The sequence below is a fragment of the Vulpes vulpes genome, chromosome 7 (assembly GCF_048418805.1).
Source record: "Vulpes vulpes isolate BD-2025 chromosome 7, VulVul3, whole genome shotgun sequence".
NCBI classification, from domain to species: Eukaryota; Metazoa; Chordata; class Mammalia; order Carnivora; family Canidae; genus Vulpes; species Vulpes vulpes.
In genome coordinates, this window is record NC_132786.1 from 93851251 (window position 1) to 93866561 (window position 15311).

General features: G+C 36.6%; 1 protein-coding gene across 8 annotated transcripts in view; it reads right to left on the minus strand.

Moving 5' to 3' along the window:
- Window positions 1-14693, minus strand: part of ETV1 (ETS variant transcription factor 1) — a 94308-nt gene extending 79615 nt beyond the window's left edge. Inside the window, exons 1-6 of one of the 8 annotated variants that reach the window (XM_026003869.2) lie at window positions 14274-14693; window positions 13979-14175; window positions 13708-13839; window positions 12780-12867; window positions 11295-11342; window positions 1993-2046 (exon numbers count right to left, since the gene is read on the minus strand). In XM_026003869.2, coding sequence (XP_025859654.2) covers window positions 1993-2046; window positions 11295-11342; window positions 12780-12867; window positions 13708-13752 — 235 coding nt within the window. In that variant the 5' untranslated portion in view covers window positions 13753-13839; window positions 13979-14175; window positions 14274-14693. Of the gene's footprint in view, window positions 1-1992; window positions 2047-9996; window positions 10025-10768; window positions 11156-11294; window positions 11343-12779; window positions 12868-12953; window positions 13031-13353; window positions 13551-13707; window positions 13867-13978; window positions 14176-14273 lie in introns of those variants that run through there. The other 7 variants (XM_026003868.2, XM_026003870.2, XM_072764433.1 and 4 more) reach the window with 7 other exon arrangements.
- Between the last annotated feature and the right edge of the window lie 618 nt (window positions 14694-15311).

Consider the following 15311-nt stretch of genomic DNA (forward strand, 5'->3'; position numbering starts at 1 on the left):
AAGAGGGAAAGAAAATGAATGGAGTGAGAAGAAGTAATCCAAGTAATTAAAATAGAAAGGAAAATTCATCCCACTGTGGACCAAGAGAAGAAAGAGTTCAAGGAAACGAAAGAGTCAAACATGAAAAACTAAAGAGGTCAAATAAGAAAAAGAACAAAAATTTCTTTCTGGTAGTTATTTTACTCTGGCATTTGGTATAGTATTGGAATCATTACCAATTTCTTCAGATGTGAAATGACTCAATGAGAATAATTCTCCCACTCAGATGACAGGTTTAGCTTTTAGAAAGAACTCAAGTGTCCCACAGAAAGAGAAATGCTGGAAATGTGACCATTCCCTTCCCACACTTTAAAGAAGAAAGGAAGGCCCTGCCTAGCCGTCATCCTTGGCTGTCATCTTTCTAGAAATTTCTAAGGGTCTAAGGTCTATATCATTGCCGAATAGGTTTCTTGACATCATCTAATAACTATAGTTGACATCAAACAGCACACAAAATTCTCTTCTCTGATCAAAAATCAAGCTGATAGAAGAGCAGTTACCAGGGGCTCGAGGCAGTGAGGAGTTATTTTTTAGTTAGTACAGAGATCAGAATGAGATGATGAGAAAGTTCTTTAGGTGGGCAGTGCTGATGTTTCCACAATGTGAGCACCACTGAACTGCACACTTAAAAAATAGTTAAAATGGTAATTTTTCTGTTAGGTATATTTTACCCCAAGTGAACAAAAAAAATTTTTAACAAAGCTGAACTAAAAACACAGGAGGGAATCTGGACATTACCTCTTACCACCCTTGACACTTGGTAAATTTAAAATAGCAAACGTAAAGGGAAAAGTATCGCTCACAGACCTCTGTTCCTCGAAGCCACGTATTTGTGTGAGATTCCATGTGAGATAAGGGTTTGATAAACTTTATAAGGCACTAAGCATCTCTAGTTGCTGTTGAAACTGCCCCCTGTGAAACTGTCAATGGTCTGGAAAAATGAAACAAGTTAGAGCTCTAAATGGTACTATGAGAATGAAAACATATCAGGTCACTTTCATCATCAAGATGGCATTTATAGGGATGCCTGGGTGGCTCAGTGGTTGATCGTCTGCCTTCGGCTCAGGGTGTGATCCCAGGGTCCTGGGATCAAGTCCCGCATCAGGCTCCCCCCAAGGGAGCCTGCTTCTCCCTCTACCTGTGTCTCTGCCTTTCTCTCTGTGTCTCTCATAAATAAATAAATGAAATATTTTTTTAAAGAAAGATGACATTTATACCTCCCTTCTTTACTATTTACACATCAGGTCAACAGCTGCAGTTAGTTGGTAGAAGGGAGAGCATAAATAGGTGGAGGAAAGCCCGAGATAGCCACGTTGGTAGATGCATTAATGCTCACTCAGGGATTACGGGGAGGCCACCGTCCCATGAATCATGACTCGCATTATCTGACAGGCCCTGGAGCAAAGCTCAGGGAAAGAAACACCCAAGGGATCATAAGAGAAGCCATGGGCTACTTCCATTTGTGTTACTGTAACCAGGAAGCAGAAAACGAAGCTAAAAATTACATCAAAGTAGGTGAAAGTTCATGAATATAAAATAGTACAAGCCAACAAATTTTTCAAAGTCATTCAATAAAGTCTCATGTGGATCTTTACTGGCTTTCTCCCATCAACATTCAGACTTTATCTCGTGAACATACCAAAAAACTGGAAGTAAACATTTGTACATTTCATCGATCACTGCCTATTTCTTCTCCAAAGGTATTAGCCAAATACAGAGAATCAAAATCAAAACGGTTTTCCTTAGCTACTATTTGGAGCTCCGCTCAGATCATACAGGGATTCTGCTAATGTCACTACCTGACACACAGAATCACCTCATGACTATAAGCTAAAAAGGTACCAACATAATACGAGAACAGACACTGGAGGTAGAAACCAACCAAAGAGAAAGAAGGAAAGAAGGAAACAAGGAAGACAGAGAGATTCAAGAGATGAGTCATACTATACTTACAACTTTCAGCCTGATAGTCTGGCACAAACTGCTCATCATTGTCAGGTACCTGAGCTGAAGAAAAAAAAAAAAAAATTAAAAAAAAAATTAAGAGAGAAACTGCCAAGGCATAAGGAATGTCAAGCAAGATCTTTCAAAGTAAGATCTTTTTTCGGCTCAGACCAAACCTATGATTATTTGCCAATGAGCTCCCATTTAAAATGGTATTGACAGCAATACTTGGGAGGGAAAATAGAAGCAACCATTGATGTCAACTAGAAAACATAAGTGTCAGAAATCTAACTGTGGCAGTTGTGTCCCTCTGAATATCACTTGCCAGACAGAAATAAAAGAGACATGCAAAATAGAAGAAGCTACAGGATTTCTATTAGCTGCAGTGCTTCTTTGCAAGAATGGAGTAAGAAGTATTTCAATTCACCCACTGCCAGTGCTTCAGCAGCCCATCGAAATTAACTACAGCACTCTTTCAAATGATGTGTGCAGTTACACACATCCCTCTGCTTTTACAGAAATGCCTGCTTTTGGTATATTCAGTCAAGTGCAAATCAGACTACCATAATTAAAGGTGTTCCATCTAAACTTGGCCAAGACATGCTACAAAGATTTTTTAATGAAAGCATGTCCATTGATTTTGCTCATATAGAAAATAAAATATTTTAGTGATTATGTCATAATAATAAAATTATAAATAACAAAAATAAACTCCATCTTTTCATGCAAAATATTTTCCGGGCAACTATACAACACTAACGAAAAGAGTATCACTATTTCATCAATCCTAATGTCAAGCAACTTCCCTATTTTTAGCAAAGGAAAAAAATACTGAATAGCAAGGACTTAATGCATTCGGCAGCAATCAAAACATAAGTACACTTTTTCGCTTCTAAAATATTTTCATCACGGCTGATTTAGACATCAAAATAATCTATTTCGAATTGATAGGATATTAGTAAAATACATCTTCACATGCACACAGAAGTATACACACTCTCACACACACACAAACTACATAAAATAGAAGTTAGTTCCTTTTAATTTGGTGAAAATAGGAGTTATCTCATTTAACTTTAGCTATGATCTGATGACTAGTATTACTTTAGTAGTAATATCGAACACTGAAATGCTTTATCCAGTCAAATTATATTAAAATAGATTCAATTAATTTTTTAAAAACAGCCTACTGTGAATAGGGAATGTTTATGAACATAATCATTCTCTATGGAAAAAGTTTCGGGTAGGTAGTTGAATGAGTTAAGAAAAATCACCTATAAAAAGAAATTCTATATTCAAAAGAAATACAACATAAATAGTATTAAACATCATTTTGTATCAGCTTATGGAATCACATTTTTAAAAACAGAAATATGTGGCTGAATAAAACTTGTGTCATATTATTAAGAGCAGAACAAATGATAACCTTGCAGATTGTTATAATATATATAGTCTGACATTAAATTATTTCCTAACGATCTATGTACACCCATACTTCAACTTATTAAAGACATATTCTATCCTCTGTCACCAAAAATATTAAGAACCTTCTTCCAAGTTACAAATGATCAGCATATAATGGAAGAAAATTTTTTTTTCTCTTTATATTCCACTGACGTCTGCTACCATGGGTAACTAAAGCCATGCAAACATCAAAGTCATAGTTTTATGACTTTCTATCTGTAAACTGTGTACACTATTTAACCTATTTGAAATGTATTTCATTCATCAGTTAAATAATGATAATACAGGGGCTTTGTGACAATTAAATTAAATCCTCAATGTCACTTATCTTTTTCAAACTTTCATCTCCCACCCATTTCTTTCAATTTACATACACAAAACTACGTCAGTCATTACAATGAAAGTTTAAAATCTTCACTTCTCCTAAATTATACTGGAAACAGATAAAAATAACAGCTAAAATTTGTACATTAGTACTCTCTTAACTATAAACATTTTTGACATTACAGCAAGCTTCATTTTTCTCACAGATTCATGTAAGTGGGGAAATACCCTTTAAAATAAGTCTTCACACCAAAAAAATACAAAAATGTTTTCAATATCTATTTAATAAATAACAGCAGGTAGACAGAACCAAATCCTACACATTTTTTCCATCATACCCACATGTTTTGGTTTTCCTTCTAAATTAACAGCTAAACAGACATAACTATTGAGATGCAAAATTATCAACCACAGCAATTTACTATGCTTTTAAAAAGCCAACATTTACAAGAATCTAATAAAAATGTAATATCCCTTTACAGGAATAGTTAAAAATAGCTGGTGAGTAACAAAAATATATTTGTAACTAAATATGCTGGTATGAATGTCCTAAAAGCCAGACATTATTTTTTCCCTACTATCGTATCACAAGACAAAAACTGCAACTCTGTGATATGTATCACTGCAAGAAAGACATAAAAATCACTGTGTTGGGATAGGTGTGAGGGGAGGGAAAAAAAAGCAAAATTTTAGAAGAAGCTGGAAGTCATACTTCACAAATATACAGAAAATAGGTCCATAACAATTTGTAAAAAGAATAAGAATTGCTATAAGAATTGCTATTTCTGTTCTAACTCCTTAACATACTGAATAAATACTTCACACTTATGCCTGAACATATTACAGCATTTTAACAAAAAACATATGACTCACATTTTCACAGAAGCTAATCTTAAGAAACGGAATAGACCAAATGAAGCAGCATGCTACTTAAATAGACAAAGGCTTAAGTATACTTCTAATTTCAAGTTAGGGTAAAGGGAAAGCAGTTAACGAAAAACACACGTTGGATCTGGGCAAGGAAAATATGACAAAGTATTGCCACACTCCTATCATTCGCTTCCTCTTTTCCTCAATTCACGGGAATTCTGTGAAGTAGCAAACTACAGCTGCCTGAAAATTTGTGGCAAGCCGTACCAACTCCAAAGTGGAAAATTAACAATAGAGGCCAACCTTTAAAAAAACACAATTTTCACTGCTATCTCTTATAAACTAGGCTTGGAATAATCACCTTTGGGGAATGAAAATGTTTCCCCACACCATGTAATTAAAGAGGAAGGGGAAGAGTAAGAAAGGGCAAGGGGGAAAAGTACAGACCAAAAGACCAATAAAAGGCTTTCAAGAAGATGAAGCATGTGGATTTTATTGGTAATAGCTGGAGCGGCTCTATCAGTTCATTGCACATTAATAGACAAGTTGCCATCAAGTCTCAGGACTCCGGCTTTAAAAGGGTAGTATCTGCTCTCTCAGCTATTTGCTTTACCTAGATTATTATCCGAAGTTGTGGTGTTTTCTCTCTCTCTCTCTCTCTTTTTACTGCAAAGCAATACATATTATAAGAAACAAACACATGAAAATATTAATCATGATCTAGACATCACAGAATCACTAACCCTCGTTTTCAGCTTCAACATACTTTCTTAACACTTCCTGGGGTGGGGGCAATTTTTAAACAGGGTTCCTTGATTTTTATGCTTAAACTTCCAGAAAGAAATTATAATTACTTAAGAAAAGGTGGGAGTTTACATATTTTCCAAGCCTGGCTGCAGCCAAGTAAAAAGCCCCTGGTTCCTGACAAACCAGGGGTCTGCAGAGTTTTCTCCCAGAGGTAGGGGTGAAAAAAAAGCGGAAAACTCACAAATGGAACACACGTCAAGTATAAAAGGGGTTAATATTTAATTAAAACCAGTTCTATCCACTGTAACAATGACCTGGAGCCAAACAAGGCGGAAGATGTATGAGTCATTCTTTCTGCCTGTGAATGAGACAGCTGATCTCCTCAGCAATTCCTCCAGACAAGCAGGCAGAACTGGAGTTCTGCCTCCATTCACAAAAACACAGTCCAGCATGAGCCATGTGGCCCAACCGCAATCTTTTCATGTCACACCCTTCCAGGGAGCTAAAGCAAGTCAACTTGAACTTGCAATAAACACAGCGATTTTACTGCTCTGTCTCCTATACAGCTCAGATCCATTAAGGTATATACATTTAAATAAATGACAAATTTACAAAATTAAATCAATCTATAGCTAGATAGACAGATATAGATAGACAGAGAGATAACCCATCCTGCTTTATACAGTAACTTACAACAAAAACTTAAATGTATAAAACTAGGAAGGAAGGAGGAGAGGGAGGAAGGAAATAAGAGAGTGGTGGGGAGGGAGGGAGGGGAAAAAATCATTAAAGAAATGTCTTATTTTTCTTGCCTATTATTCAGAGTTTCTTTAGCCTGAGATGATAGTAGATTTTTGCTGACCTTTGTGGCATTTCTCTTTGAATCAAAGAATTAGAAACAAGTTTCTCTAAATAAACTTAAATTGTATTTTAAATAAAAGTAAAACAGCGAGAAAATCAACCTTTGCGTGGTATTCTATTTGATCATGAAATGAAGCTTCAGGCCATGGAACAAAATAATCATGAAGCCACGAAGCCTGGTTTTATACCACATCCGCTTTTAAAAATTAAAAATGATTGTCCTGATGTATGAGCATTAATTAATACAGTAATATAAACATATGTAAAGAAACAAAAAAAAAAGGGGAGGGGGAGCTACTTCCCCATGACAGAAACGTCTTTAATACTTGATACTCTAGAAGAAAAAAGCAGTAAGTTCCGGTTGTCTTCAGTCTCAGGGCAGCTTCAATGGTAATTCTACTCTGACCTGGAGTGACTTAGCAACAAGCATAGCTTACAAGCTGTTGTTTCTATTACCTAATACTACTACGGAGGTCTGACATTGTTATTATTATTATTATTTGTGGTGGTGGTGGTGGTATTATTATTATTATTATTTTAATCATAAGCTTGTACACAGGTCAAAGGAAATAAAATTATATTACCAAATTCAAGAAATGACACATTGCTTGTCACAGAACCAGAAAAGCAATATTTCATGAATCCTGATTAGGACCCTCTGGAAAACATAGATCTAAGCTATACTACAACCAAATTCTATTTTTAACCAACTTTTTAAATTTGCTAGTAGACCCTACATGAAAAGACATTTATATAATTCCAAAAAATATTTTAAAATATAATATACTTACTCTACCTGCTACCTTTTAATCAAGTCCAAGTAATAAGCAGTCTTCCTTTCGTATCTTAGACTATTTCCTGGTGCAATAAAAAAAAAGTAGTAGCTTGCCCCTCCCCCCCATACAAAATAATTCATACTGAGAAAGAGTATGGACTTCTGTAATTTAATCCTTAATTCTCATTTCATTTTTAATGTAAGCCACATAAAATAATGTAGTTTTTAAAGTCTTTAGTTCGTACCATATCACATAAAAAAATTAACAAGCACATATCCAATGTATGTGCGAGAAACAGCATAATTGTTGAAAAATAAAAATAAGTACATTAGGATTATGTGCATTGTGGATGACTAGTGAGTAACAACAGTACACGTCATTTAAATGAACTTCATAGTAAGCTCTTCTGAATGTAAATTTAGTATCAGCTACTGAAGTAAATGGAGAAGATATAATGACATCTCTACTGTTAAGTCAACCTTTATTTGAAGGTCACACAAAACAAAAGGAAAAAAAAAAACCTTATCTGCATGAAGTAATAACCTGTGGTGTAGGGAGGTTGTTCTTGGACATAAAACTTCGATTCAAGTGGGGAGGCTGCAGGAAACCTACTTGCTATATAACACCACTGAAAAACATCCTACCCTGTGGCAGCGAATCACTATTGACTTTTGTCCTTAATACTACTGGTGAAAGGGAACCTCAAGAACATGTAGCTCCACACCAAAAACAATGCTCAAAAGTTGCTGTGAGTTTGCATTAGATTCGTATTCAAAATTTATTCTTTCTCTTCAAGCTGCGTTAGTAGGTAAGCTCTAGTCAGCAATTTTAGAAGAATGCAATCCTTTTTAAACTCAATTCTATATCCTTCTGTTTGTCTCCTTCACACACAAAAGAGTCCATTTTAACCATGAATTTCTAGGACACCATTCACTAAAGCACCACGTAAAACAGGTTGTTAAGAATAAGACGTTACCGTGATGCTGATAGGATTGATATATGAACTCATTATTTCATGGGATCAAATAATTGAAATCGCCTTTCTGTCAGTAGCAATCTAACTCAAAAGACCAAAAAAATCAATAAAGAATTGTACATAGTAAAATAATATAAAGTAGCTATGGCAAAATTTAAAATATACACTTTTTTTAAGTGCTATGGTGGTCACTGAAAACCTCTTCATCAGGAGGAGGTGTGAATAGATTTCGTCGTGGTAGATACGTTAAAAACATTTAAATTGCAGTGTTAGTACTCAGAAAGTGATACCAATACAAACATATTCTTTACAAACATATTTTATCTCTTCTTCAGGATGAGGTGTGAATAGATTTCATCGTGGTAGAGATGTTAAAAACATTTAAATTGCAGTGTTAGTACTCAGAAAGTGATACCAATACAAACATATTCTTTACAAACATACTTTTTGATCCCTGTTTGGAAATTAAAAATATACTTCCATGCTTCCCCTCCCAAATTAGAGGACTTTAGCAAATTGAAAGTAGGGGCTCCTACCCTCACCCTCAAATATTCCTGCCTTATCTACCCTAATCTGTCCTTAGACATAAAATACGTTGCATAATCCACAATAATTTACCTATGACTAATCCATATGTTGCACTTTGAGTCCAATTTATCAAAAACTCTTATAGGAAAAAACAAACATGTTGGGACAGATCATTTCCCAAATATTCAGGGCTTTGATCACTTTTTAAAAACATGGTTTTCATATGACACAACTTGACTCTCATGTCTAATAAGATTTTTAGACCTGTTTAACTTCCCAGTGGGATGCTAACTCATGAGAGAAACTTGGTTAATTGCCAATGATCTTTTCTAAAAGGGTCAAGATGCCTTAAAATTCCACGGTCACTTTCTTGGCTACCAAGCATTATGAAAAGAAATATATAAACAGTCCATAGTCTGCCAATTTGGCAATGTTTTAATTTCTAGATGTCCAGAAGGGCAGAAATGGACAAATCTAGCTACAAATAATCTAATGTAATTTTAAGATCTCTTCTTAATTCAAGATGTGAGATAAGTCAAATTAAAATGCTGAAACAAAAACATAATTATATAGAATTGCCAAAAACAAAAATAAATATGCAGTCTATTAATGAATAGTAAAAAAAAAAAAATCTCCATTATTAGATTTTAAAAATCATAATAACAACATTTTGCTTATATCATGATAGGATAAATTAATGTAAGCTATTTTGAAAACTGTTTACATTATCCTAAAATGCAGTCTTATCCATAGTTTGTAAACAGTCGCCCACCTGAGTATTCAATAAAACACCTCCAGGATTAATTCCTTAAAACTAATTTAAGCTTCTTAATTATTTTCTGAGTAAAAGCCCATGTTCCTCCAAAGACATCAGTCATTTTCTAGATTTGTTTTATATAAAGGTAGATCTTCAGATCTGATTTACAGGTGCGTTAATAAACATGGGTAAAAATACATTCAGTGCAGAGTTTTAAAAGATTAACTTGGATAAGTTATTCAAATCACTTACCAAGCGACAAATAAACAAAACAAGTCAAAAGTAGGAGACTGTACTAAAACTGATTATAAAATGGCAAGAGTCTGTCACAGAATACACATTTTAAAATTCCAGAAACAGAGTTGCTATGCACATGCAAAATCTGCCAGCAAGTCCAATGACTTGGAATCAATGAGACTTAAACATCTAAGAACTAACAAACCTTCGAGAACTATTAAAATAGATATTTCAAGTTATTTTAGATAAGCGAATAAATGTCCTCATAAATGTAATGCCCTTACAACCTTCAACTTTGCAAAACTAACAGATCAAAGTTAGCACCACAATCTCTGTGTAAATTTTTCTTGAAAAAGTTAGGTTTGGATATATAGTTTGTGTTGCAACAGTAAGTAACCTATTGCAATAAGTTTCATTTACAGAGACAAGCAAAATGACCTTTAAATATAACTAAAACTTTCATTAATACTTACCTTTTTTGAACATGCAAATACAACCACCCTTTCAAAAGGCTACTGGGAAAGCTACTTAACTTAAAAGATTTATAAAGACTGCAAGAGCTTTTTGGAGAACCAGAATATCAGCAAAACAAAGAAACTTATTTTACATGCTAACAGCAACTTGATGAACTGCAAGCAAGACCACCGATCAAATACTGCAGTCTGCTTCAAAGTAGCAATAGCAACACTTGGGTTCCATTTAAAGAGACCCTCTCTCTTCTTTTAACAACCTTAAAAAATCTGTTCCAAAAATGCCATGTTTCCCATTTAACATACAGACAGAAATATAAATTATACTCAATGCTAAAATGTGTATAATTTTCTCTTCGTGTTTCCCATAAAACACATCCTCGGATAAAATTAATATTTCACATTTATGACAAACCCAAAAGAAAAATCAAATTATGGACACCAAAAAGAGCCCGTCAACATTAGGCATTTCTCAAGTTGTATCAAGCTGTATTGAAGCAATATCTCATTGTTCCTATAAAATAAAGTTCCAGCCAGTAAAAGATCCAATAGACTGTAACACAAAATTTTACTAAAAAGTAATTAAAAATAAGAGTAAAGCCTTTAGATGTCACATTGCTGTAGTAAATAAATCCTAATAAAAGTGACACAAAAGCAAAAATCAATTTCAGCAAATATCACATAATAGCAACAAATAGAAAACATTTTTTTAAATCCTCAAATCCCCCAAAGATTTCTTTTAAAGCCATAGATTTCCTAAGTATTGCATACACACCTAACGTTCTGTGTTGCGAGCAAGGTGGAAAGAAGACACTTGCACTTAAATCTTGAAGCATCCCGTCCTGATGAACCCAGAGAAACTAATTTCTGCCATCAGAAAAGTCCTCCACCAGAACACCAAATAATGATATGCGCTGCTCTAAAAGAAACAGCAAGCCGGGATCTGGCTCTAGTAGGTCTCTCGAGGTACAATAATATAAACCTGATCAATTGCAATTAAAATCTGAACAGAGGCTTAGAACTTGAAGTCTTGGTGCATTAGTTCTTGCCAAAAGCAGATGTGATTGTGAGCTGGAAGCAATTTCTCCTGGTAATTTGTGATGACACTGGGTAGTGCAGCCCCAGATTCCCCAAAGACAAACTCATCAGAGACTCTAATGTATGCATGACACATGAGGTGGCTCTTTTAGAGCTCAATTAATTGGGCTGAACATTAAGACAGCAACTTCAGGACTTTTTCCCCCCGTCTAGAGTTGCTTTTCCCCCTCCTTTTAAAGCATTTTTTTTTTTTTTTGCCTTACCTTCTGCAAGCCATGTTTCCTGTAATTGACTTAGATCTTGAAAGAGTTCTAAAAAACAAGTCAGAGACATAAACAGAAGATTTGAAAAACCTTTAGGCTCCATTAAATGGAAATGTTTGTCATGAAATTGGTATTAAGTATCAATTTAATTTGGGGAGGGGAGTCAATACAAAAAGAAAATAAGATTCATGACTTAAATAGCTCAATAATCCTGCCATGTTAATGGCTATTAAGCAATACTCCTTTAAGAGATTCTTTTAGTGAATTAAATAACGAAGGCAATATTTTCCCCCTTTTAACAACGTAATAATAGGCTCAGGGACACACATACACTAGGATTCAAAAAAGGCTGAGGTGAAGGTGTATCTGTCCATGTAAACCTTTCTTAAATAGAGTCAATTCTTGCAGAGGAAAGAGGAGAAAGGCTGACAATCACTTTCTTTTTATCTTCTGAACCTTATATAAAAGATGTAACAGTACCTGGTACAATTCTTAAAGCACCATATGTTTTGAGTTTCAATGGCTCAAAATTAAAAGGGACAACTTTTTTTTTTTTTTTTTTTTTTTTTTAAAGGGACAACTTTTAAACACAAGATCTTAGAGGAAAATTTCTACATGAATAGATTTACAAAAGTAAAAGTAAGAGAATTCCCTGGCACCTGTTTATTATCAAGTCCAAAACTCTGAATTCTGTCATAGTAGGAGGGAGAGGGTGTCCAACATGTATGAAGATTTGAGTTAAGTTTCAGAATTCAATATGCCTCATCAAAATGGCAAAGTGAACTTTGATAATTAAATCTCAGTATATTAAGTTCATTATGAATGATCCTGTATGGCTGGAATAACTTATAAAATATTGACCTCCTAACCAACAGTGCCTTAAAAAAAAAAAAAAATCTGTAACCTAATTTCCCAAATAGGTATTATAATTATAAATTAGGCCTTAATTATGATTCAGTGAACACTCAAAGGCCTATAAACAAGATACTATGACCTCACCATGTAGTCATCAAAATTATCCATGAAAAGTTTGATAACAGTAAATGGTTTTAGTGTAAGAGGAATGGGAAATCAAACTACCATTCACATCGTTTAACTTCTAATAGAGTAGAAATGAGAAATTAAGTAGTATACCTAGCTGCTTACTTTGTCTCACTGAGTTGGATATTTTAAAATTGTGACCTCAGTGTATGGAATTAGTTATGTGCCATATGGACAAGAGTATTTAAACACAAAAGAACGATTAAGAGAAGGATGTCACTGTTAAGTTTTTATTTCCTTCTTTCATTAGTTTGTGACAGGGCCATAAAATATCCTCCAATGCAAACTGTCACATTATGTGAACTGCTCCAAGTAAAAGTCTCAGTTAAATGCAGTAATTTGAAAGATTGTTATTTTTAAGCTAAGACTGAAGTACTCCTCTGCTTTATGAAGGTGGGGAGGATAGGTAAAGAGGGAGGAATTCAGCCCAAAATCAAACCTCACCTTCTGAATCATGAGCCAGATCTCTGTTAATGAATTTTCTTTTCCTGACATTTGTTGGTTTCTCGTTACAATTTCTCCCACGCTGATTCTACAAAGGGAAAGATAAAATCCTTTTAAAAAATGTAAACCTCAGATGTCACACACAAAAAAAAACACATGCATACATAAGCCTACCGGATCCTCTCTCTAAATAGAAAAATAAAAGTCCATAGTATCAATTCCAATATTCATTTTCTGCGTTCATCTGACAGTGAAAGCTTAGGCTGAGAATTCAACAACCAGGGAGAGTTGCTTCCCAGCGCCAAGCTTAACACACTACTACTTATCAGTCATATATTCATGGCATCTCAGCATCAAAACAACATTAAGCAATCACACTTAAAGTCGTTTTTAGCTGGATCAAAGCTAGACTAAAATACAGTGAATTTTATTCTCTCTGATACCACCCCCCAAAACAAAAATAAAAAATAAAAATAGAGTGGTGAAATTAAAAACATGAGGAAAAAAAAGGAGACGACAAAAAAAGAAACAAAAACACCCCATGTAAACAAAAAGTGTCAGCATTTGTCTCAACTTCATTCTTTTCAATGTGGCAGACAAACCCAGCCAAAAACTTTGAGTGCAGCAGCTGCTGCTGCCCTGCGTCTCCTCTTCCACTCATCTTGGGCACTTTAATCAGAAAAGAAAAGGGGGGGGGGGGTCTTAAAAACAAAACTATGCCTTATCCAAATCACTGAAAGGTAAGCTCATTTTGAAGATTGGGCTTCTAGAAGCAGAGTCGCCCTACAGTGGCAACAAAGCAGATAAAGTATCTGCAATCCCAACCCCCTTACCCCCTCCCTTCTCATTCTCTCCCTCCTCCCCCCACCCCCCCCCCTCCCCGTTGGAGTCAAGTTTATAAACAGCAACTTTCGAACTGATCACTCACATTGGTGACCATGTAAGGCACTTGCTGGTCATAAAATCCATCCATTCTGCTGCTCTTCGCAAATCTCAGCTGAGTGTTTTATATTTTGAGCATTTAGCTGGAGATTTCCTCGGGATCTGGACTTCTATCAACCTAGAGGGGAACAAGATGGCTTTTAGGCTAAAAAAAAAAAAAAAAAAAAATCATGAATGAAGCTCTTGAATTTGCATAACTAATTACCCTCCGACAGTCCCATTCACAAAAATAACCCTCCCTACACCGCCTCCTTCACCTGGATCCAAAGAGAGCCAAGAGAGTTCACAATTTACATATTTTCGGCAGTAGCAAAAATCCGAACCAGAGGCGATGTATTTATTTACACTCTCGATGTTTCCCTGCGCGGTCGGTGTACCCCGGGCAGCTCTGATTCGCAAACGTGTGCAAAACTAGCAATGGCGATCAACGAGACTTGCTTTGCACCTAACGGGACTAAAGAGACGGAGACACCTCTTTCGTAAGGATAGTTTTTGCAACCCACAACCATGCAATTATCTGGAGAGACATAAAAAGTTGCTGGAAAGACCCACCTGAAGGCCACGCTAGGCGAACGGCTGCAAAAAATTCCCTCCAAATTTAATAAAAACATTAATTATTGCCCAGCACTTCCCCCTTTGGAAGCCGAAAGCGCCTCTGACAGAGCTCAATTCGGTGGTTTTTCCTCTACTTCTCCTCCAGGGGCCTCCAATCCAAACTGATGGATCGCTGCCTCCCATTGGCTCCGCGTCTCTTTCACAAGATCAGATTTCGAGCTGTCAATCAGGCGGCTCGCGGCCCCTGCTCGTGGATCTCTCGCGCCCCTCGCCCGAGCGGATGCTCCGCGGGCTGGCGCCGTAGCCACAGCCTGCGAACGCCACGGAGGGGATCACCTGCCTCCTACGGCGCTGCGGGTCGTCGGGGCGTCCGGGACACTGAAGCCCTGTGTGTCGAGTCGCTAGTATTCCTCAGCGGTGGCGCGTTTGGTCCACTATTGGGCTAATTGCCCAAACCACTTTTGTTCGGTTCGGGTGTACACTCCCAAGTGCGACCCATCCAGCCCAAGCCCGTGCCTCCTTCCTCCCCCGAATCCTCTCCCTCAACATCTCCAGCACCCCCACCCCCACCCCCACCCCCTACTTTTAACCTGATGGGGAGCCCCCTTGGCTCTTGCAGACTCGTTCCTACTAAGCTTTTGGCCCAAATTCTTTTCCCGTTTTCCGGGCATCCAGCACCACTTTTGAACCGCCAACCGTCACGTAAAACAAGATCGTATCGTTCGTGGGGCAGTGAAATAAAGAAAAAGCACCCGGGAACTGAGCGGCTGCGCTGGGAGGGCGGTTTAGCAGGACCCCGGAGCAATCAGCCTAGGCGAGGAAAAGTATAAAAAACCAAATGTGTCCCACGCGTGCACTGGGGCAAGGTGCTCCCAGTCCGCTGTGGAGGTGGGGGGCCGGGAGGGATGGGGTGGCTCGGATATCCCGGGCACCCGCAAGTTTCCTGAGCTTTTGTTATGTACACACGGAGGCGGAGGGTGTCACTTACTGTACTTGACGCTCTCACTTCCTCTCCAGCTTTTAAACAGCCGGAGC